At 41.6% G+C, this 25,634-nt stretch overlaps 1 protein-coding gene across 3 annotated transcripts in view; it reads right to left on the bottom strand.

Annotated features, from left to right (window-relative positions):
* IFT122 (intraflagellar transport 122) overlaps nucleotides 1-25,634 on the bottom strand; it is a 71,395-nt gene that overhangs the window by 45,551 nt on the left and 210 nt on the right. The window contains exons 2-9 of one of the 3 annotated variants that reach the window (XM_047744078.1): nucleotides 17,974-18,040; nucleotides 16,370-16,454; nucleotides 11,463-11,541; nucleotides 9,511-9,587; nucleotides 7,129-7,195; nucleotides 6,026-6,172; nucleotides 4,597-4,773; nucleotides 2,612-2,687 (exon numbers count right to left, since the gene is read on the bottom strand). In XM_047744078.1, coding sequence (XP_047600034.1) covers nucleotides 2,612-2,687; nucleotides 4,597-4,773; nucleotides 6,026-6,172; nucleotides 7,129-7,195; nucleotides 9,511-9,587; nucleotides 11,463-11,541; nucleotides 16,370-16,454; nucleotides 17,974-18,040 — 775 coding nt within the window. Of the gene's footprint in view, nucleotides 1-2,611; nucleotides 2,688-4,596; nucleotides 4,774-6,025; nucleotides 6,173-7,128; nucleotides 7,196-9,510; nucleotides 9,588-11,462; nucleotides 11,542-16,369; nucleotides 16,455-17,973; nucleotides 18,041-25,634 lie in introns of those variants that run through there. The other 2 variants (XM_047744086.1, XM_047744094.1) reach the window with 2 other exon arrangements.

Below are 25,634 nucleotides of genomic sequence, written 5' to 3' on the forward strand. Positions count from 1 at the left end.
GTTAAAAGATTTAAGAAATGAATAGGGCCTCAATTATCTGAAGAACAATATCAAGAGGTCTAACATGTAACTGGAGACCCAGAAGGAAAAGGAGAGAATGAAGATGAAGAAATAACAAAAAATTATTCCACATTAGGTGAAAGAATAAAGACATAAGTATATAGATTCAAGAAGATCAGTAAATACCCCCACCCCACTGCAAGCCAGAAAATATAATGAGTCTTTTTAACATTCCAATATTACTTAGGTACTTAACTAAAAATTTCTTACACCTTTCAATTTAAAATCAGATGTATAAAATTGATTACTCAATTATAACTCTTAAATGGTCATCACAAGACAGATCTGATAGATATTCTAATATGGATTTCTAGCACCAGTCTGCCTGGGTTCCAAACCAGACTTGGCCACTACTACCCTGTATGGCTTTGGCTGGTTATTGAACCTCCCTATACCTCAATTTTCTAACATGTAAAGTGGTAATAATACATACATAACTCACAGAGTTGTTACAAAGATTAAAAGTTAACCTTGTAAAGAGTTTATACAATGCCTAAAATTCAATATATGTTAGCTATTATAATCATTAATCCAGATACCCTTAAACATTACAAACACTTAAAAATGCCAAAAATATACAAAATATACCTAACACAAAAGTATAGGCTTGATTTACTTCATCATCCTATATTTAATTCTAAATCTTCCCAGATTTCAAAGATACCTAACTAAGGAAACAATTTTACTGTCCCTAGTCAACTGGGTTATCTCGGCGTAATGAGGTTGCTTATCATTCAAAAAACTCTGAGCCACAGGATGAACTCTAGTGCTACATACATGCAAGATATTGCCCATGGCTGTGACCACCAAGTCAGGTTCTTTATAGCAACAAGACCCTATTCCTTCCCTGTGTAGTGTGGTTATTTGTTCCCAAGAACTTCCAATACCCATGACCAGGGCCTCATACACAATAGATATGCCAGTAAATATTTGTTGAATAATGATATACACACATATTAAGTGAATGAACAGACAGGACACGGCTAGATGCAAGATAATTAAAAATGAGGGTTTGGGGAAATCGGCCAAGGCAAACTCAGAAGACACTTCACTATCTACCTTTATCTTTTCTCTACTCAGCTACGGAAAAAAAAAAAACAACACAAAAAAAAAAACTAATGGCAAGATGAGGAAGAAAAGAAATGGCCTCAAAGCTGTAGCAGTTAGGGCTACCCCTAACTGAAACCCCTCCTTTCTAGCAGGACATGTTTTGAGGAGTAAGGATACTGTTAAACAAAGGCTCCATTGAACAGGCTGTATTTCTCACCTGCTTAGCTGTGGTACCTAAGCCACCCTGTATTACCTTCACTCTAATCCTTGGTGTCTCCAGCCTAATAGGTTTTTCTACCACCAGGTTCTATTTTAATCCAGCCCTCCACAGAAACAAGGAATTCTTCTGAAACAAGAATCTGATCAAGTCACTCCCTACCTAAATTGATGGTTCCTAAATGCTTATACGAAGTTCAAACTCCTAATTCACATGACTCAGGTCCTTTAGACTCATATCCCCATCTTCCTTTCTAGTTCCATCTTTATCCACAATTCTTGGGATTCAATCACTCTGGATCCCTGAGTGGGGATCCAGAACCCTCTGGAATCCTCTGTTCCCTGAGTTGACATATATCTTCATTCTTCCCTGCCTTTGCAGATGCTATTTCCTCTGCTGAGACACTAGTCCCAATGTCCTCTGCTTAGCAAATTCCTGTTTATCTTGCTCAAAGTTCACCTCTACAAAATCTCCCATTTCCATCAAGCAATGATGTTATCTTTTGTGTCCCTGTAACAGCCTATCTATACATCTCTCTAAGATACCATGTACCATGCTGCACTGGGAGTAGTGGCTATCAACTGTGCCCCTACCAGCCTTAACACAGAGGCATTAACAGCTCTGTCAGTAGCTCCTAGCACAGGTGAAGTGCTGGTCTAAGTGGGTGCTCGTTAATGTTTGTAGAATGCATAAAGCAAATAAAGGAAGATAGATATATAACTAAGACCAAGGCTTTGAATCAAAACAATCAGGGGGGTGCCTGGGTGGCTCAGTGGGTTAAAGCCTCTGCCTTCGGCTCAGGTCAGGATCCCGGGGTCCTGGGATCGAGCCCCGCATCGGGCTCTCTGCTCGGCAGGGAGCCTGCTTCCTCCTCTCTCTCTGCCTGCCTCTCTGCCTACTTGTGATCTTTGTCTGTCAAATAAATAAATAAAAATCTTTAAAAAAAAAACAAACAATCTGGGTTTCAATCTCAGGTGCCACCCATTTACTAGCAGTATAGCACCTTAGGCATAATCTTTATTTCACTGCTCTGAGTCTTGCCTACTCATTTCTACAAAGTTGATAACCAACTGTACCCACTTCACAGGGTTTTGTGATAATTAAAGGAGATAAAATACGTAAAACACTGAGCACAGTACCAGGTATTAAAGTAAATGCTCAAAAAACAGGAGCTAGCAATAATAAAGTATAATTACTAATAATATAATCTTTGAAAGTAAAAAGAGCATATAATAGGCATGACCAAAACTGTATTTCCCACTGGGTTTGTATAGTGCTACATACCTGTTTCCCACTTAGTTGGTAGAAGGAGAGTTTCTGTCCCCAGTCAGCTACAGCCAGGATGTCATTATGTTCCTCTCTAATCAACAGAAGACAAAGAGGTTATGTGGGGCCATGACCCACTGATAACTGTAGCCCTAAGGGTTTAACAAACAACAGGAAAAAGTGCTGGCCAGACTGTCAGATTGCCAAATGTTATACAGCAATACTGAGGCCAAAAGTTGTAATCTGGGCCAACCCATCAGTCCACTGGGATGAGGCAAGGTGAATCTCCTGGGACCCATTATTTCACTGAATACCCTACTATGTGGCCCTGCCACAGTGAAGAGGTTAAATCCCTCATTTCAAGTCTTCCTGAGAGTAGTGCTAAGAAAGAGCAAGGTGATAGAGCCAAAAGTGCTTTTTACTCATGTACTATAAAATGTGGGGAGACAGTGAAGAAACAAGTCTAATTGCAGTGGAAAGGCATGGGCTGTCTGATTTTTTAATGGACAAAGGGAAGCTGGCTTGCTCTTCCTGAAGAAGGAAAATTAACATGTAAAGCTATATTATCTCACAGTTGGGGTTCTCGAACAAGTGAAATGGTTTCTGACTGGATCTAATAAAATATAGTGGGTTCTCTGAAGACCAACAATTGTCTTTGAAACTGAGAATCTATCACTATCAGTGCCTTGGGACTAGGGCTGTAGGACCAGCACACAGGAGAAATCTCTTCAGCTGAGGCTGGAGATCAAGCTACTTGGGAATCTAGTTCAAGAAAGAGATATTCCCAGCTCTTGAGAGCTGGTCTTACTCTACCTAATGTTGCCTCCTCTCTGTTTATTAATTCAAGCTTTTCAAGCCCAGGGCCTGCAGTCATCTGGAAGCACCATTAAATATGCAGGCAAGGAATGGTCCAGCCTCATCTGCAAAACCCAGCCATCATATTGGCAAATACAGTCACTAATTCACAACTAAGGAAAAAAGACAAAGAGGGAGAAGGATCTTAACAGGAAAAGACCTGTAGGGGAACTCTGTATGAAATCATACACTGAGGTCCAAACACAATCTAGGAACCCATCCCATGGTGAGCCTTCCTATGGAAGCCATATCATGAGCTGGATTGGTGGTTTTCAATCTCCCTTTTCCCTTTTCTCTTTTTTATTCCTGGCAGTGGGACTCTTCACCAAAACAAAAACTCATGTCAAGCAATAAAAGGGGCTGTTCTGGTTGAAGCAGAGATAGGGATCTGAAGCCCACCCTTTCCTCCTTTCCTTGTCCTCCACCTCCACCTATTTCTTCTAAGAAACCCCAGGTACCATAAGCTAGATCATTTTTGCCCAGTCAGAATATCCTGGCTCCCCCAGGTCTCCCCACTCCAGGCTGCCAATGTTTTCCTTATAGGTAAACTCAGTTGAAAAGAAGAAAGAACGCCTAGACAGCCAGGAATTGGGTGTGAGGATTGTGGGTAAGGCAAAGGCTTCCTCTTTGATATATGTCCTATCGAATGCAAGGTAAGGTACAGGGGAATAGGCCAGGAAAAGTGTCCAGTAACAGAGGAAGTGTTTAATGAACTATGGTGTTTCTACACAGCATATCCTATGCAGGTATTAAAAATCTGTTTTTAAAAGGACCACTAATGTTACCAGAAAGAGTTCACTTTATGATGGTCGAGTAGAAGAAAAGAAGGTTAGATATGACTTAATCATATGGACACACTAAAAGACCGAGGGAAAATACACTAAAGTACTAACAATGGTTCCCTCACAGGATAGGGATTTATAGAAAAGTTGTTCTCCTTTAGATTTTTCAGTAGTTCTTAAGTTTCCCAAAGAATAATTTTGTAACACAAGTTATAAGGGTGTGTTCCCCCTTGTTGAAGGACCTTTCACCAACAATTCTCCCAACCCAACTTAGAATGGAGCTTCAGAACAGTGTCTGGCCTGGCAGGTCTTCACTGGGGACTGGACCCCTCCTAAGAGGGGTCTCATTCTTCAGGACACACTCACGAGTTGTCGTCCCTGGGACTGTCGTCCTCTTCCTCTGGCTCTTCCTCCTCTGCCTCACTACCCTGACTACTGTACACTGCTGACTTCAGAGTGGAAGGGATTTCCTGAAAATATCTGTTGACATTGACTTCCTCGGCATCCTCGCTTTCTCTGTTCATCCAGAAACTCTCCCATCGGCTGTAGACAGTAAGTGGTTGTTCACAATCACATTGCCTAGAACTGCACTAAAGCTATAATTTCAAAACCTGTCAAGGAGTCCCTGAACCCTGCCCGGAAGAGGACAGCAACCAGGTATACTAGGCATCCTGCTTCTCATGAATTAAAAATGGTACCCTGAAGCCACAAAGTCATCTGTGGCCACAAAATCAAACAGCAGGAACTCTGGGGTAGGCTAATGGCCTTTGAAGGCATTATACATGCATGGTGCAGCCCTGGGCTGGACACAATTATTCAGGAAGAAACATAATAATCTGGTATGAGAAAGGCAATGGAATCAAACAACCTTCTAAATCAAGTAGGTACCACCCGTAAAATGACATTGGGCTGGTAAACAATTAAGTCCTTTACCTTCAGAAGATTCTTTGAGGGATACTGGGAATTTAATATTAGAGGATTATACAAAGAACACCTAAAGCTATTAGTCTACCTTTAAATTCACCTAGGCAGAAGAAGGAAAATGTGTATAAGGTTTGAGAATGTAGATGCCAATCGTTTGTGGAGCTACAAGCTTTGGGGGCATTTCTAGACTTAATTTTTATTTTTTTGGCAAGGGGCAGCAAAAAAAGGCTCATGAAATAGCTATTTATTATTCAGTGGGCACATGTTCTGCCCAGATTTGGGAGGGAAGAAATTAAAAGGGGAAAAGACCAAAATGAAGCCAGAGCAAAGAGGTGAGTTATTAATTCATAAAGAAATGGGCTTTCTGGGGTGCCTGGGTTGCTCAGTGGGTTAAGCCTCTGCCTTCAACTCCAGTCATGATTTCAGGGTCCTGGGATCGGACCCCACATTGGGCTCTCTGCTTGGCGGCGAGCCTGCTTCCCCCTCTCTCTCTGCCTGCCTCTCTGCCTACTTGTAATCTCTCTCTCTCTGTCAAATAAATGAATAAAACCTTAAAAAAAAAAAAAAGAAAAAAGAAATGGGCTTTCTGTAGCATGCATGCACACAAACATACACACATATATACACACACATTAGGCTGGCCTACATAATTCATCTGCTTTGCTAAAATACCTGGGATTCATTCCAAAACTCAAAATGGGCTCTTAAAAAATTCCATTCAAGTGGAATGGCTTCCAAAACAGATTGGTCAAATGGAGTGAAAGGTTTTGAATGGATGGAGACCTTAGGAAGAAATAAGGAACTCAGCCTGTGGAGAAAGCCCTTTTTCTTAATAGTATTTGTTCTAGGAAGAGAATAGCTATAAGATCACCTTGAAGGGTTCCAACAGATGGACCATATGGGGGAGAGAGAGCCCCCTGGCCGCTCGATCTTCACTTTCTCCTCGCCATTTTTATTCCGTATGCTGATGATCCCGTTGAACATCCCGAGAGCCAGGTACTGACCATCATTTGTCCAGCTGTTCATACAACCAACGAAGGGCATGGGAAGATGGAAAGGAATACACAGAAGATAAAACTAATGAGGATGATGAAATACATCATGGTTGAAATACAGTCTGAGGAGACAGCCACAACAGGGCTCATCCTGGTCCTGATGTAAAAATCAGGGGACCAAACTTCAAAACCCATTTATTTTTAGAATCAACAGTGAGGTGTGAAGGCAATAGCACCATTTTCTGAGCTCCCACAGCTTTCTGCACTTACCTCCAATGACAGCTCTTAGCTTGTGCCCCCATCACTGGGCCAGCTGCCATTCCCCATTCACCATTTCAACCTCCTCCCCCTTCAAGAACGCCTAAAAACAGAATCTATATCTTGGTGTATGCCTAGCCTCTCAAATAGATAGGCAGGTGCTTAACAGATAATGAGAGAAAAGCTACCCTCAGAAGCCGTACAGCCAGAACAGCTATCATTTATAATCTCTACTGTACGTCAGGCACTGTGCTGCTTATTTTATACTCCTTAGTTTGTGTGCATTTCACAGCAGCCCTATCAAGTCAGTTATCCCCATTTGTCAAATGAAGAACCTCCTAAGGTCACAGAGCCTGTTAGTGACTAAATCTGAACTCAAATCCAGGTCTAGTATCAAAGCCTGTGCTTTCTCTGGCATAGGTGCTACCTGGACATGAGGAAAGCTGTGCACCTCCAGAAAACCTCCACTGAACACAGCTTCTGGATGAGGAGGCTTGTTGCTAGAAAACTGCAGGAAGGCAAGTTGCTGTTCTCTTTTGCTTGATGACCAAAGGCACAGGTCTTTCCCATCAAGAGGACCACGAAAGAAAAGAGAAAATACAGAGGCCCAAACCACCTAGGTCACACAAGACCTTTTCCACTGTGTAAATGAACTGGAGTTTGAGAGTCTGTTTGGGAGAAGGGAATGTGAAACCTACCTTCAGAGCTGCCTTTAACTCACCTGCAGCAGGTGATCTTGCTACTGGATTTGTGCTTGGAGACAGACTTCTGTTCAGGAGACCACAAACCTTCAACATAAAATAATTTAAAGAAGAGAGATTGGATGGAGTATTACTCAGCAATAAAAAAGGAACAAGCTATTGATACACCTCCAGGGCTTTACGTTAAGTGAAAAAAGCCAATCTCATAAAGTCAAGTACTGCATGATTCCATTTTATAACATTCTCAAAATGGCAAAATTCTATAAAGACTGAGACCAGCTTAATGGTTACCAGGTGCCAGTTAGGGAAGAATAGGAGGAGGATGACAACAAAGGAATGTCTTTGTGGCAATGGTAATCTAACCAGGTGATGAAAGGACAGAACTATATATACACATTGTGCCAGGCCCCATTTCCTGGTAGACTTCTCCCTACTTTCTTTGAAACTGACAGAGAATCTATAATTATTTCAAAAAAAAAAAAAAAAAAAAAGGAGGGTATATTGGTGAATTTCTAGCCAACTTTTCAGAGCTTTAACTCAAAGAAATGGCAACAGCTCGTAACTATTACACTGCAACCAGCATACAACTTAGCATTTGAAGTAATGAACAATGCTTCCTGAAAATCAGTTTCCTCTTCTAGGCCTCACCCACAGCACATGATCCTGCTTGTCCAAGGCACACTGGCCACTTTTGGCTGGCTCCCTCCTGCTAGTGGCTCACTGCTCTGTAACAGGTATATGTCTAGGCAACATGAGCAAATTCCTCTCTTTGCCTGAGCCATGAAGTATGATCAAGAAGGTAAATCTAGGGGCGCCTGGGTGGCTCAGTGGGTTAAAGCCTCTGCCTTCGGCTCAGGTCATGATCCCAGGGTCCTGGGATCGAGCCCCGCATCGGGCTCTCTCCTCAGCAGGAAGCCTGCTTCTCCCTCTCTCTCTCTGCCTGCCTTTCTGCCTACTTGTGATTTCTGTCAAATAAATAAATAAAATCTTAAAAAAAAAAAAAAGAAGGTAAATCTAGGGCAATAATGTATTTACGTAGCATACTGCAACATCACGCAAGCTATTTGTTTCTCCCTCCCCCTGGTCGAGAATGCCTCCCCCAAATATTTCAACCTCTGCATATCTTATCTATGCTCCACTGAGCCTGTCTGGAGCCTCCAGCGGAGGAAACCTCTCCCTTCTGTGTCTCCCATAGCACTGTTTGCCAGATCATACTCTAGATGAAATCCCATGGCCTAGGTCCAAGCCCTGGTTCCACCACTTATTGGCTGGGCAACCTCAAGTGAGTCACCAAACCACTCTAAGCTCCAGTTCTTTTTTATCAGTGGTGTGAAAATGAGAATAATACCTGACCTAATGGGTGATCATAGAGCTCAAATAGGAATTCATTTTAACTCTCAGCACAGTGCCTAGTACATCTCAAACATTCAACAAATATTATTATTATTATTACTTGATGTTACATTTTTACAAATTCTACTTCCCCACCTGCCCCAAACCGCAAGCTCTTTGAAGACAGGGATTCTATTTTGTCTTTTTAATCATAAAAGTAAGCACACAGACCAATGCCTTACATGGAGAAAATGCTAAAATTTTTAATGAATGACAGTCCCTTTCCCATTTACACAATGTGATTTCCATTATATTCTCTCTTTTGAACCTCAGAACTCCATCATGAGGTAGACAGGGTAGGAATGTGTTCATCTGAGATAGGAAGAGTGAAACACTGAGAGGGATTACATGGGTTTCTCATTCCTCAATAATGCCTGTTCTGTTGTACTCAGCAAGGAAGAATGGATGAGCTGAAAACCAGAATTGACCTTAAACAGAGATAACCTACATGCCTCTGCTCCTTCCCTCCCTGCGTCAATGGACATTTCACTGGCCTCTCCTCTGTGCCAGCACCATTGCCAATTCCATAAACAGGGCCACAGTGAGCTCCTCCGGGCATCCAGCCCCTCAGAAAGGACAGCTATAGCCACGGAACAAGTAACGGTGGCTACACAAGAAGCACAGTTGAAACAGTTTCCCACACACATGGATGATGGATGTTTGGGAACACAGAGGTGCAGGGATAATGACCTACTCATGCCAGATGAGACAGGAAGGCTTCCCAGAGGTGGCAACACCAAGTTATGCCTGTGCTCTCCAACCCTTCTTACCATCTTCCTCCCTGGGGCCCTTCCTGCTGTCGCCCAGTTGCTTACCAGACTTTGTTACCATTTACTCTCTTGGTTTCCACACAATTTAAAGAATAACTATTAGCCTCCCCTTAGCCATCGAGGGGAGGGAAGTAGCATTAACTCTCTAAGGATGAAACAACCACATTGTGGATGGGTTTCAGGATTTTTTGCCCAGATTTTCAGTAATTCCAGGACAAGACACTGGGAATCAGAACTTACCAAAGTCACTGGAGGAACAAGATGCCAGTTGGTGGGTAACAGGGTTGTAGGAGACACACTGGATAGAATCATTGTGTCTAAGAAGTAAAAACTATAGATTATTATGCAGCAAACCACAAACGTTTCAGTGGCTACAACTGAAGATTTTATGATAAGCCCACAGTCTCTCTGACTACACACCACAAGCTCTTATGCAAGTGACCAACAAAAAGCACAAGGATGAATTCTCCTGCCGTGGATTGCTCCTCACCCACCATTTCATCTCTTAGACCTTACCCACAAAACTGGCCCAGTCTAAATGCTACCTCCTCCAAGACCAGCATGGTAGCTTCCTCCAATTTATGAACTGATAAGATAATGAAGTAAAGCACGTAGCCCAGCACCAGGTGCATAGGTGATGGCTGTTATTTATTGCTTTGTGGAGGCCTGGAAATACAGGATGGAGGTGCAATGAAGATATTATAGGTCAAGATCTGGGAACGTGGCAAATCCTGAGACAGCAATGAAAGACGTGTGAGTCATGTACACACATGGCATCTCAGCCTGTTTTATTACTTCACTTCTGGGTAACACTTCACTTATAACCTCATTCATCATTCATTCATTTATTCACTCATTCAAAGCTGTTGATCTGTATACCCACATTCATAACAGCAATCAAAATAGCCAAGAATTGGAAGCAACTCAATGTCCATCAAGGATGGATAAGTGGAAACATACACTGGAATATAACTCAGCCATAAAAAGAAAGGGAATTCTGGGGTGCCTGGGTGGCTCAGTTGGCTAAGTGGCTAACTCTTTATTTTGGCTCAGGTCATGATCTTGGGGTCCTGGGATTGAGCCCCACATTGGGCTCCATGCTCAGCAGGGTGTCTATTTGAGGTTCTTTCCCTCTGACCTCTCCCCCACTCTCTCTCTAAAATAAATAAACAAATCTTTAAAAAAAAAAAAAAAGGAAGGGAATGCAGACATATGCTATAAAATGGATGAACCTAGAGGACATTATGCTAAGTGAAATAAATTAGTCATGAAAGGACAAATACTGCAAGATTCCACTTATATAAGATGCCCAGAGAAGTCAAATTCATAGAGACAGAAAGTAAAATAGTGACTGCCAGGGGCCAACGGCCCAGGGAATAGTTGTCATTGAATGGGTATGGAATTTTAGTTTTGTAAGACGAAAAGAGCTATGGAGGTTTTGTACAACAATATGAATGTACTTAACACTACTGAACTGTATACTTAAAAGATGATTAAGATGATAAATTTGTTATATGTATTTTACCACAATTAAAAAGAAAAAAAAATCATTTTCTAAGTACCAGTTATGGGCCAGGCATTGTACTAGGCACCAGGAACACAAGGGTGAGCAAAAACAAATGCAATGTTTGCTTTCATGGAGTTTATAGGCTGATGGGAGATATCTCAATCACCAGAAAAACTGTAAAACTACAACTGGGAGAAACGCCAGGAAGAAGACCTGAGTCTAGAGGACCAGGAACAGCTTCCCAGAAGAAGCAACATCTGAACCTGAAATCTGCAGAGCAAGTAGGGGTTAACTTGGAGAAGGAACAGGGAAGAACATGAGCAGAGCCCTTACAGAGAGGAAGCTTGGAGCACAGTGACCCTGGGTTTCTGGCTGTTGAAACTGGGTGAATTCGAGGCCAATCCCCAAAATGGGGACATTAAAAGGGGACTGGTTTGGGTGGGGTGGAATCTATGATGTCAGATTAACTCAACTGAGCTATATGAAAACACCTAGCTCAATGTTGGCCAGGCTAGACATGCTCAAGAAATTTTCATTCATGTATTCATTACCCAACTTTCCTATACCCACCATATACTCCTTCAAGTTCAATTGCAGAGAAAAAAGTTCTTCCTAAAGAGGCTTTTGCTGGAGTAGCTCAGTATGAGTCAAACCAACAATACTGTACATCTAAATGGTTACTTACGTGTACTTCAGAATGCCTTCCAATTTTGAGGTCCAGATAATAACGCTTTTGTCAGCTGATCCAGAAGCAAAGCGTTTGCCTAAAAGTATTTTAAAAAGAAAACTGTCACATTTATTTTAAACCAGCATTTCCCAAGGAGTATTTCTTAGAAAACTAGCTCTTTGAGGTAACTAATAAGGGTCAGCTGTTTCTCTACTTCTTTTTCTTATTAGTACTGGATGGCAGTCAGGAAGTTTGGATTCAAATTTTGCTTTGTCCGGCACTGAGTAAACAATGATGTATTGAGGGTCTACCACATGCTAGGTATCATATTCTATGCTAAGGATTAAGCAGTGATTAAAGCACACATGATCCCTACCTTCATAGAGTTTAGTCTATTAGTAAAAGAAGGCATTAAATGAAATTAATCCAACACAAATATAATGTGATAAGAAGTGAGTCCTAGGAAACAGAATAACTGGGGGACCTAATTTAGATGAGGTAAAGGATTCTCAGGAGGAGAACCTTCAGTTGAGACCTAAAGGATAAGCAAAGCTTAGCCAAGTACAAAGAGAAGCTAAAGACCCATTCGCAGGGATAGAAAAGATAAGCAAAGGCCCTGAGGAAGGAAAAGCCTGTTATGTCTGAGGGGCTGACAGGCACCAGCATGGAATACCAAGGCCCAGGGGGTAGGTGGGTGGAGGATAGATCTCTAGGAGCTTCAGGGTCATAGTCAAGAACTTGCTCTTTATCCCAAAGAAAGGATTTAAAAAAGAGCAACAAATGAGATTTTCATTTCCATACTAGTTGGGCTTTATGAAAGAATGGGACTAGAGAGAGGCAACATATAACAAGTAATTACTTCTTTTTTTTTTTTTTTTTAAGATTTTTATTTATTTGTCAGAGAGAGAGAGAGTCAGCACAAGCGTACAAGCAGGCGGAGGCAGAGAGAGAAGCAGGCTTCCCGCCAAGCAAGGAGCCCGAGTCCCAGGACCCTAGGATTATGACCTGAGCCAAAGGCAGTGGCTTAACCAACTGAGCCACCCAGGCATCCCAAGTAATTACTTCTTAATGACATTGTTGCAAGTTTACAAGTACTTAGAAGTGGAGCAGGGTATCATGGCAGCAAACAACAGGGAGCCTTCACCTACTCTAATGAGAGATGACCTCTGAGAAGTAACCGTGGGCCAGATTTTATAAACCTTGTTAAGGAATTTTAGACTTTGTTCTTAAGGCCCGTGGAAGTTGACCATGGGCAAGTAACTGTTTTCTGAGCTTCTACATCTGAAACATAAAGGAATAATAACATCTTCCTCAAAGGCTCTGTATAGGGAACAACTAAGATAATATTTGTAAAACACATTTCATGATGGCTGGAATAGCAGATATCTGGGTGAGTCATAGGACATTGCTGCATCTATTAAATACACAGAAGCTGCTTTTATTTGTTATTATTTCTATCACTCCTCCCTCCACAATGGCAGACAGCAGGTAATGAAGAGTGTGGGCTATGGCCTCAGAGTCTGAGTTGGAATTCCTAGTGATAGTACTAGCTGCAGGACCCAGAACAAGTTTCTGAACATCTTATCCTTCATTTCCTCATTTGAAAAATGGATGCAACAGTATTTACCTTATAGTTGTTGTGAAGATTAAAGGAGATTATTTTGGACAGTGTCTGGAATAGAATCAGTACTAAAAAAAAAAAAAAAAAGAAAATTAGGGACACCTGGGTGGCTGAGTCAGTTAAGTGTCTGCCTTTGGCTCAGGTCATGATCCCAAGGTCCTGGGATTGTATCCTGAAACAGGGTCCTTGCTTTAGCGGGGAGCCTGCTTCTCCCTCTGCTTATCACGGCCCCCTGCTTGTGTGCTCTCTCTCTCTCTGACAAATAAATAAAATCTTCTTAAAAAATTTGTTCTTATTGGGGCGCCTGGGTGGCTCAGTGGGTTAAGCCGCTGCCTTCGGCTCAGGTCATGATCTCAGGGTCCTGGGATCAAGCCCCGCATCGGGCTCTCTGCTCAGCAGGGAGCCTGCTTCCTCCTCTCTCTCTACCTGCCTCTCTGCCTGCTTGTGATCTCTCTCTGTCAAATAAATAAATAAAATCTTTAAAAAAAAAAATTTGTTCTTATTATTACAATTATTTCTTCATATTGTCTTATTTTTCTTGAACCAAAAACTAGTTCTTTCATACCTTTGTATCATGATTGTTCATTAAATATTAATTAAACTAGGTGAGACACTGGAAACAAGCAAGCTTTAAGAGCAATACCATAATTCAGAGTATTTCCATTGCTAGAGCCAGGAGGAAAAGACCAGTTTAGAGGAATTAAAAGACTTCTGAATCATGATGTAATGTCCTGGAGAAGCAGCATGATCTATTAGAAGGAATGAGGGCTCTGTAGTCAGAGGACCTGGGGCAGGTCTGGCTTTGTCACCCTCCTGTAATTTCTCCAAGTCTGTTTTCTCATCTATGCAAGGAGCTGAGAATCCCTCCCTGCTGGTTGAAAGAGTTGATGGGAAGGTCAAATTTGATGATGTGTGTGTCAGGACTCTGCAAAGTGCTGACAATTGCCACTAATCATAGGCCACACTCTGACCCCTCAAGGGACTTAATGGCATAGTAAGCCAAAGAACCCCTAGGTGTATAAACTCCAGAGACACCAAAGCCCTCCCTACAGTATTACTTTGAATTTGAACTCAAGCATGCACATAAAAAAAAACAGAAAACAAAACAACCCATGGCTACTGTGACACAGCACAGCTGACTACGAGGCAAGAAAGAAGTGTTTTTGCCACTAACTTGCTACATGATCTTAGCGAGTCACTTGACTTCTCCAGGTCTTTACATAGGACTAAACTGAAGACACTGGGCTAGATCCAATTAAAGCTATACTTACAAAATTGTGTGTATACATGAAGAATGTGCACTTTTCTACAAAGAGGTCTGCAGCTTTCATTAGATTCTCGAAGAGGTTAATCATCCAAAAGAAGTTAAAAACCTGGAACCTGAATGATTTCCAAGGTTCATTCAAGCACTGTAACATTATGATTCTGGGCCTTCTTAGCAGTGGTCACAGAATGTTACCTCTCATCCTATATCCATTGACATATAAGGAAACTGAGACTCAGAGAGACTCAATAACTACCTTAGGATTGGAACTTGGAGCCATCTCATGCCAAAGCCCATGTTCTTCTCAGTAACCCCACACAAAGAAGAGCAGAGATTTATTTTTAATTCTCAGTATCGATTTCAAGCATCCATTCTCTTACTACTACCTCTCCTCTTTGTCACCTCACCATAGCCAGTAGCCCTTCAAATCTACCAGGACCTAGAACTTCTCTACTGCCCCACCCCCTGTGGTCCTCTAATCTTCCCCCCAGCCATTACACAGCTTACACAGCCAGCAGTTCAAAGTCAATGTATATAAGCACTCCTTTGCATACATCCTCCACTCCCTTGCCCTCTTATTTCCTCTTCAGAGGTGCTTGCAAACCTACCAAATTGATTAAACCCAACTCTCTTCAACCCTGCATCTCTGCAGCCCGAAGTAGTGGGGGGGAAAGACATAATCACACCAACTGCTCTCACTTTCTATTGATGATCAGCTTCAAGTGGGCCCTTCATGTTGCTTGGGATTTCACTGTACATCCACTCAGCCATTCTTCTAAGTGGCAACTTTCCATTTTTTCCTTTCTTCTCAACTCTCTGACACCTCCCTCCCCATCCTCACTCTGAGGTGATGTAGATTCCTATTTCACTGAAAGAATGGAAGAGACTTCCCGTTAGACTCCTAATACAACATGCCTCATTCTGCCAGCCCCCGTGTGACATCCTCTACCTTCCACCATGCCCCATCTAGGTCCTAGATCCCATCTCCTCTTGCCCACTCAATGATTCTGTTCTGACAAGTCCTTCCCCTCTCTCCTATAGCATCAACGTTTCTCAAATTCAGCATGTCCAAAACTGAACTCCTGATCTTCCACTTTAAGTATATTATCTGCAGCCTTTCCCATCTTAGAAAAAAGTCACTCCAAACTTTTCAGTAGCTCAGGTCAGAATCTTTGCCGTCACCCCTGCCTCCTTTCTTCATACCACATACACCATCTGTCTGGCAATCCTATCCTTCAAACAATACCCAGAATCTGACCACTCCTTACTACTTCCTCTACTCTCACCTCTCTCAGAGGTCTGAGCCACCATCACTAGTGTTATAAAACTTGCCTGGATGATGCTTCTTCACTGGTCTCCCTGCCCCAACCCTCACCCCTTGCAGGCTGTTTCCAAAATATCAGCTAGAGGGATCCTTTTAAAATATAAATCAGATCAGATTCCTCCTCTGCTCAGAAGTCTTTAGTGGTTCCCCATTTTCACTGAGAATCTAAGTCAAAGTCCTTATGACAGCCAACATGATCTGGCCACCCCAACCATACCTGTTACCTCTCTACCCATATCCTCTACTGCTCCCCCTGATTCTCTCTGCCAAAGCCCCTGGAAGGTACATTCTCACCTCAGGGTCTTTGCAATGTTTTTTCCCTCTGTGAGAAGCTCTCTTCCCCTAGATGCCCACTATCCGAATCTCACTGGCTCCCCACCTTCAAGTCTTTGCTCGTCTGTTCCCGTCTCAATAAACCCACCCTCACCACCTCCCTCATTCCTGTATCTAATCTCCTGCCCCACCCAACACTCCAATTCCCCTTATTCTGCCTTATTTCCAGCATACTATTTAATTTACTTATTTCAAGCATCTAGAATAGTGCCTGGCACATAGATGACTCTCAGTAAGTACTTGTCGACTTGAATGATTGAATTGAAGCTTAAGAAACTTAACTATCTTCTGCAACCGCAAGTCGTATTCAGGAGTGACTAAGGAGAAAAAATGAGCAGCTATGACGCCATTGCAGAGAGTGTAAAATCAGAATAGACTCTTACCATCCTTTGCATATGCCACACAGTACACAGTATCTTTGTGTCCCTTTAGGGGCTGAAGTAAGGTGCCATCAGAGGTATCATAAACCTGGCAAAAAAGAGACAGAAGTACAGGGGCGCCTTGATGGCTCAGCCGGTTAAGTGTTCGACTCTTAATTTTAGCTCAGGTCATGATCTCAGGGTTGTGAGATCAAGCCCTGCCTGCTACAGGCTTAAGATTCTCTCTCCTTCTCCCTCTGTGCCTCCCACAGTGGGGGTGGGGGGAAAGACAAAGTACAGAGTATCCATGTGATATCCATTAGTTAGAATTTCTGCAGGTTGCTCCTGTTTTTGTTTATATAACAAAATATTTGTCACTTTGTCGATATTTGTCAATATTCTAAATTTTATCAAGTAAAAACTACACTGAGAAACCAGAAAGAATATGATGTAAAGTGGAGGAACCCAAAAAGTAGAAGTCCCAACTCAGTGAATTACATGGCCAGGAACATGCTATTAATCCTTAAGAAATAGAAGTTCACTCCGTGGAACTTCTCTACAAAATTCACTCAACTTGTGTGAATTTGGATATCTACCCAATCAAGCTAGACCCTCCCAAGTTAAGCTAGCACCCACAAAGAGCCAGCTACAACATGATTAAATTTTAGTACTAGCCCCTTCCCTAGTATGAACATTATAGAGAGATGTTTCATACCTGCTATCAAGAGTTTGAAAGTCATAGACCTGAACTCTGGGTTTGCAAATCAAAGGAAATATTATAAAACCTAGCTGTAATTTGGATTTAGGATATTTTGTAGCACTGTAACACCTATAAATATGTGGAAATTTTAAAAACACACTGAGTAATCAAGGCAAAACCCTCCAGAAATGGTTAGTGTTGGAGAAGATAACCTTGGGAAAAAAAAAAAAAAGTAAAAGGAATTGGATTGTTTACCCTGGCAAGAAGAAGTCTGCAGAACAATTTAACCAAGGTTTTAAGATTATGTAATTACCATACAGAGAATGGAGATCAGTCAGTCTGCATATCTCGAGACAACAGAGCGAGGGGAAGTGGACTTACGTAGAAGGAAAGAGAGATCATACAAAGGTTTTTAGGTCAAACATAAAGAGTTCTCTGAAAATTACTTTTATACACTGGGATAGGTTCCAGAGGGAGCTTATATTCTTTGAAAATATGAAAAAAGGACAGCATCCATATGGAATTATTTAGGTAGGCCAATGCCTGAAAGTTGGGGTCAGGCTATCTGGCTTCTCCGGGAGGGGGCTGCTTCAGTCTTATTGCTTGAATTTTTCAGGGGGACAAAATGTCAGCTGACACCAGTCCAGTTTCAAAGGCATTTTGATTAATTGTTTTCAACTCTTTCATGGGTGTCTCAAAGTAAAAAGGGAAAGATTAATGACTCCAAAGGAGGTATTGTTCACAGGTTCCTATCTGATAGACAGTTTACTTACCTGTTTTAAATAGCCCATTTCCTTCCCTAATAAAAAATGACTGGTTTTTCCGCCCTTGCCTTTTTTATCTTAAAAAAAGGGAGTCAAATTTCAGAGCATTTACAAGAGGGAGAGGGAAAAAAGCACCTAAAAAGGAAGCTCAAACACAATCCTACCAGTAATCTGTTTCCTGCAGCCAAAATCAGTTGCGTTCCATCGGGCTTAAATGCGAGGTCATATATACTAAACAGGAGACAAGACAAGACAAAAGGACAATTAGGAACCAAAATGATGAGGTCTGCTAATGGCCAGGAAAGCAAACTTTATTTCCATTATGAAACACCGCTTGTGTATGAGGGTGAAAAGTAATGGCTAAGAATTGCATTTGGTTGCAAATTCCGTTCAACCACCATACCTCGGCAGCCCATTCAATCACGATTTTCTCGGCAGTTAGCTTTATGTTCCAATTTCCACTTGTCCGGCAGCCAGACACCAGAGATGATTCAAAGGGTCAACAGTCGAAGGCACTAACTCTTCTATAAAGGCTAGACAAACTGAGGGCTACTAAATCCACATGTTTCTGAAAATTGGTCATTTATTAAAATATCATTATTATTTCCAACCAATCAGATACTTAATGAATGCCTCTTGGGTGCGAGGCAGTAACAGATACAAAATGAGTAAATCACAGTAAATCCAGTAAATTATAGCAGCAAATGCCTGCCCTCAAGGAAACTACCATCCAGTTAGGAGAAGTGACTCAGAGACATTCACAAAGAACTACCATATGTCATCAACTCTGAAGCATACATTTTTTCACATTTTAACATCTCTGAGGTGGGGATGTGTCTTGTAGTTGATGATATGTCAGCCTAACTGAAAGCCTTTTTTGCTTTCTTAGTGGTATGTAAAATAATGGTATTTTACAATCAGTGACCTCTTAGATGAAATACAGAACAATACTGAGTAAAGGTTTTAGGCAGAATTCAAAGGAAGAAGACTCAATGTTCTGATCTGGAGAACAGATAAGAAAAAGCTTCATGGAAAAAAATAGTACATGAAAAAAGTAGGGCTTTTGAGACATGCAGTAGGAGATCTGGAGGGGGCAGCATTTCAGGCAGGGAAAACAGAATAAGCAAAGACAGGAAGGTGGGGAATAGAAAATAGTCTAAACAATCGAATTGACTGAAACAGTTTATCACGCCAAGGCAGTAGGGAGAGATCAGGCTAGAAAAACAGACTAGAGCCATATTACAATGCTTCTTGAATGCCCTAGGCAGATTTCCTTAGTTCAGTGACTCTAGTAAGAATGTGCTAGATAGTACTGCCAGGGCAGCCTATTTGTAAAACTGTGGTATAAATATAAATAAATAAATATATTTTTTAAAAGCATGGTATAAATTTACCTGATACCTGTAGTAATCTAGACGTATATTACAGTCCCTGGGGAAGAGTACTTGGAGTGTATTCCAGAGATACTCCTGCTGAGCTCTTCAAATTATTATTATTATTATATTATTTTAAATTTATTATTATTATTATTATATTTTAATTTATTTTATTCGTTTTTGTTTATTTATTTTATTATATATTTATTTATATTTTATTATTATTATATATTATTTATTTTATTTCATCCTCACAATTCCATGAGGTAAGAATTATTACTCAGTTTTGTAGTTGAGGACACCATAGCTCAGAGAAGTCAAGTAACTCACCCAACTTCATACTACCAGCAAATGGCGGAGCCAGAATTTCAGTTCAGATAAGACTTCTGGAGTCTGTGCTATGTTGCCTTCCACTTTCTTGAAGAATTCTCAAATATGACAAACCTCTGTTATCCTTAGTACTTGAACAGTAACAGTGGCTAACATTTATTAAGCACATCTATTTACAGTGTATGCTAAGTACAGTTTAAATGCTTTATATGTATTAGTTTACTTAATCCTCATAACCCTACACCCATTCAGCAGATGAGAAAAATTAAGGCCCAGAGAAGTTAAGTAACTTGTCCGAAAATAAACTGCTACTGAGTGGAGGCAGCACCAGAATTCAAACCCAGGCAGTCTGGCTCCAAAGCCCAAGATATAACCACTCTGATTTGTGGCCCTCATTTTCATTATTATTAGCATATGCCATAGTTGACAAAATAATTAGCAATAGTTTCCACATTTTATCAATATGAAAAAAAGGCATTACATGTAGAATTCAGAAAGCTTTTTATATAGGCTCTGTTGGCCTCAGAAGCTTCCTTTAAAAAATAATTCTTTTTTCTTTTTTTAAAAAGATTTTATTTATTTATTTGAAGACAGAGATCATAAGTAGGCAGAGAGGCAGGCAGAGAGAGGAGGAAGCAGGCTCCCTGCTGAGAAGAGAGCCCAATGGGCTCAATCCCAGGACCCCGGGATCATGACCTGAGCCGAAGGCAGAGGCTTTAACCCACTGAGCCACCCAGGCACCCCTAAAAAAATAATTCTTAAAATAATAACAATAATAACTCTTCACATATATTCAACAGCTGGCTGATGGAGAAGCTGGAACAAGGGTGGGCATCCCTCTTGATAGAAGCAAACAAAGACACTGAGTTCTTCAGCTTCCTCCCTATTACATGGTAACATATCTGGGCCTTACTGTTTTCTGCACTTTCTCTGAGTCTACAGGAAAATATACTTGGTGCATATCACAACCTGAGGCAGTAAAGTGAAACTTAGAGGGGACCTGGATTCAGAAGAACTTACGTCCTGTTTGAGCTTTTGTCCTCACCTACAAAACAAGGCTAGAGAGCTGCCCTCCCACCTCGGGGTGCATGGCCAGCCTTGTGCAAGCACCTGACACCTGTGGGTTGCTGTGATGAGGTACCAGATTTTGGAGAGGATCTGTACCTCTCTTTTATAGTCATCCTTGGTCATGTGGCTTCCTTTCTGCATTGTAGACAATCTAAGCTCATTAAAGTGGTTCCTGTGGGGAGCTTCTTCATAAGGATCATTTTGGGTTGAATTCTCAAAAAATCATTTAGGTGTCTGATTTGGGCCAAGCCTTTAACTATTTTACTCTCAGATGTGAAAATTCATTTTCTCTAAATATCTTCAAATTTGCCTTCCTAAAGTATAACGTAATGTTCAATTTACCCCAATCTAAACTGTTAATCCACTTAGGATCTGTATAATTCATTGTAGCTCTGAATTATATTGCCTTCTATATTTCACAGTTTCAAATACTATCTTAATTATAGCCATGTGCGGTTTAAGGGCAAGGACCCTATTTTAGACAGTTGTGGGCCCACCGTGCATGGCATTGTCCTAGACACAAAATGAATATAATCGACAAACTATTTTATCTTAAACCCCTCAGACTTTACATCATGAGACTGAAACCAAATAAAGAAAACCTTATTTAAAATGGAGTCCAGGGGCACCTGGGTGGCTCAGTGGGTTAAGCCTTTGGCTGAGGTCAGGATCTCGGGGTCCTGGGATCGAGCCCCACATCAGGTTCTCTGCTCAGCAGGGAGCCTGCTTCTCTCTCTCTCTCTGCCTGCCTCTCTGCCTGCTTGTGATATCTGTCAAATAATAAATAATCTTTTTTAAAAATTACATTATAAAAAAATATAATAAAATGGAGTCCAGAAGCCAGAAGCAGGAGCTCTCATGGTGTACTACTTGTTGGCAGCCCTTTGAAGAACCAACAGGAAGAAGCCTATACCTTACCCTAGATAAAGATTTTTCTCCTGGCCCAGCAACATGAGAGACTGTCACAACTCAACCAATGAAAAGCCACTACACTGAACTCCCAGTTTACTTTAATGGACTTTTTGCTTATAATGGCCCCTCCCAACTTCCTTCCCCCTTTCCTCTACAAAAGTGTTCCTCTTCCTTTGTTTCCAGAACTTGCCTGTGTTTCACCGTAGCTTTCTTCTCCTGAATCGTAATTCCTCTCCTATTCCTGAATAAACCCACTTTGCTGGTAAAAATGAACAAACAAACAAACAAACCAACAAAAACAACTGGTTGTTTTATTTTCAAGATCGACAAGATCACAGAAACTCAGAATTGGGAAAGACCCTAAAATTTGTCAGGTAGTCCAGCTCCCACACACAGCAAGGAATTCCCTAGGAATTCCCTAGAGATAGCCATCCAACCTCTGAACACTCCCAGGATTGGGGCGCTCACCAGGCTGCAGGCAGTTTATTGTACTAAAGGATGGCTCTCTCCCCCCATCCACCCTCTTTTCAGAGAAGGATTCACTGTCAGAAAGACAGAGGGCAAATCTTGCAAATTGTCCTCGGCCAACCTTGTGCCCACTGCACTGTAAACTGAAGTCCCAAGGTGCCCCTCCAAATCCTGCACAATCGGACCCAGCCCCAGTTATTTGCTTTGAATCTTAGGCAAATTATGTCATCTTGTTAAGTCTGTTTCTTCATCTGTAAATGGGGTAACAATTCCAACCACACTGGTTGCTGTGGCGATTAAATAAAATAATGAATGTAGACACTGTCTGGCCTATAGCAAGTACTCAGTAAATACTAGCTGGTGTAACTGGAGGGTAATAACAAATGTTGTCCTGACTGGAATAAGGCAGGCTAACCAGATAAGGCATCTTGGTTGAGATAAACCTGGAGCAGTGCTTTTAAGGAAGGAGGGAGTTCAGGGACACCTGGGTAGCTCAATCAGTTAAGTGTCTGCCTTCAGCTCAGGTCATGATTCCCGGGTCCTGGGATGGAGCCCTGCTCAGCAGGGAGACTACTTCTCCCTCTGCCTGCTGCTCCCTCTGCTTGTGCTCACTCTCTCTCACTCTCTAACAAATAAATAAATACAATCTTTAAAAAAAAAAAAAAAAGGAAAGAAAAGAAAGGAGGGAGTTCAGAGAAGAATAAGAGCATTTGGGAAGGAGTTTTGGATAGGAAAATGGAATTTTCAGCTGAAGTGGAAAGCATATATTGAAACATTAGCAAGCAGAGGATGAAGGGGGAGGATGAACAGGACCACCTAGCAAAGTGCACAATCTGATGATCACAGCAGAATTCAAAAAATAGAAGTCCTGTTACCACGTGAAGTTTGGACTGGAAGTCAAAGAACAGTGGCTGGTTCTGTTGTGGATGACTAATTTTAGACATCTAAGATCTCTTAGTTCCACTATTTATTTTTTAATAGTTTTTGTTTTATCGTATTCTGGGCTTCCAGCTGGCATATGTAGCTGCCATCAGGATTGCTGGTCTATATAAGCCCTACAGTCCCTAATCTAATAAGTAGTTTCAAACCTAAAATGGGCCAAAACCCAAATAATCAATCTAAACTCAGCAATCATTCATTCACTTATTAATTTATTCATGAATACACCTATCCATCAATCAGTCACACCAACCACTGATTTGTCTAGGCTCTGGAATATGCCTTAGAAATGAATAAGAAGTAGCCATTGCTTTTAAGGGATTTATAGACTTCTGGGATAAACAGATGCAAAAATAACTCGTTACACTAGACAGATTCTAAGTACCATAGAGAGGAATGAACAAAATTCTATGCCAGGGGTTGAAAACGGAGCAAATCAGGCTGTATCTGGCCAGCAAATGTTTTGTTTGGCACACATGGTGTTTTATTTCAGTTTCAGATTAGTTGCCAGCAATTAGAAATTAGGGCATTTCAAATAAAAACCCAAATTCATAGCTTCTGGTAAAAACAGGAAGATCTGAGCACACTAGGCCAAATTTCTGCAGGGTGGGAATTGGCAGGAGCTGAGCAGCAGCTGCCCTTTTTAGGCAGAGCATGAGATCTCTAGTTTGCCACACTCCTTGCCACTCCCTTTTACTCTCTGACATGAAAGTCAAATTTGTTCAAGCTGCTAGTTATCAGCAGTTGGTGGTACTTTCATAATAGAATTAAGTAAAAAGTAATTTTTAAATTTATCTTTTATTATTTTTTTAAGTAGGCTCCACTCCCAGCATGGAGTCTAACGTGGGGCTTGAACTGAGGACCCTGAGATTAAGAACTAAGCTGAAATCAAGAGTTGGACACCTAGGGGGCAACTGGGTGGCTCAGTGGGTTAAGCCTCTGCCTTCAACTCAGGTCATGATCTCAGGGTCCTGGGATCGAGCCCCATATCAGGCTCTCTGCTCGGCGGGGAGCCTGCTTCCCCCTCTCTCTGCCTGCCTCTCTGCCTACTTGTGATCTCTCTGTCAAATAAATAAATAAAATCTTAAAAAAAAAAAAAAGAGTTGGACACCTAACCAACTGAGCCACCTAGGCACCCCAAAAGAATTTTTTATTTTATTTTATTTTTTTTAAAGATTTTATTTATTTGACAGACAGAGATCACAAGTAGGCAGAGAGGCAGGCAGAGAGAGAAGGGGGAAGCAGGCTCCCCGTGGAGCAGAGAGCCCGATGCGGGGCTCGATCCCAGGACTCTGGGATCATGACCTGAGCCGAAGGCAGAGGCTTTAACCCACTGAGCCACCCAGGTGCCCCCAAAAGAATTTTTTAAACTCAAATTTCTATTAAAAGTGAAAGATATACTGGTAGGGCTATGTGTTTCAAGAAAAGTGGGGTGTAGAATAGCAAAATACTCTTAGGAAAGACAGACGATTCCTTGAGTTTAAGATACAAATAAACATCTCCCATTATATTGCCTGCCTGACTCCTGTAGGCATTTGGGTTTGCAACCTCTGTAACATAAGAAAAAACTAATTTAGTAGCTAAGAGTATTGGCTTTGGAGTGAGGAAAAAAGCTGGCTCCACCACTTACTTGCTGTGTGACTGTGGCAAATTAGTTACCCTCTCTGTGCTTCAGTTTCCTTTTAAGTAAAAGAGAGGTAATTACAATACATAGTTCAGAGGGCTGTTGTGAAGTGACAATGAGATAAAAAGACATGAAGTTCTTAGCCAGGGTCTGGTGCATAGTAAGCATTAGTTATTACCAGTGCAGAGTACAGAAGAGAGAGAAACCATATCTGAAGGGAACGTTACAGAATGTTTACAACTCCAATGTAAGGAGACGAAGAAAAAAGGCATGCCTTCTGCACACCTTCAAGAGAGGGAATGTTAAAGGTCCTGTTCCAGTGGCCAAAACAGAGGCTGCACCACGAAGGTGAAAAGATTAGCTACGAAGATTAAGGTCAGGCTGAGGGGAACTATCCAATAAGTCAGTATTTCCCAAATGTTTCCTTGTATGACGGATTTAGCTGATAAAAATGGAATAGGACATTAACATCGACTCATAAGGTGAGAAAGTCATTCTCTTCATTCTCTTTCCAACCTTCTAATTAACCATAGGAGAAAGTCTTGCTCTGAGCAATTCACCTCAAGCACCTCTCAAACCACACCTGCTAAACTTCCAGTTCTCCAGGACAGCAGACCAGAGGCTTAAAGGGTTCCTAGCAACAGTATCTAGCTACAACTTACTAACACCGTTTTGTTTCTCCCAACTTTGAGTTTTTCATTTATCTCACGGCAAGTGATACTGACTTTCAAATACGGAGCAATAAAGCTTCCTTGTAGAATCATAGAGTGTAAAATCATATTTGGGTGATAATCAGTGAGGCAATTCATAAAAAAACGCCAAGATTTTGTACATGTGGCAAAATCTGTGACCTTTTTGAAGGACATTGTCACAGGTAGTAAGATGAAGCCAGGACGGATTCTGACAGGCCCAGGCTGATTCTGTGTAAAACCACCTCGATAGGACACTACCTCACGCGTGGTACACCCCTTGGCTTCCTCTCCAGGCCTCAGTTTCTCCATCTGCAAAAGGGTGGCGGAAGGCGACCCTGCAGTTGCTCAGACCCGGGGTTCAGTGCCCTCAGCCCCGGCCTCAGGCCCGTTGCCCCTGGCAACCACGGGGGTTCCCG

This window comes from Lutra lutra, chromosome 1 (assembly GCF_902655055.1).
Source record: "Lutra lutra chromosome 1, mLutLut1.2, whole genome shotgun sequence".
Taxonomy (NCBI): Eukaryota; Metazoa; Chordata; class Mammalia; order Carnivora; family Mustelidae; genus Lutra; species Lutra lutra.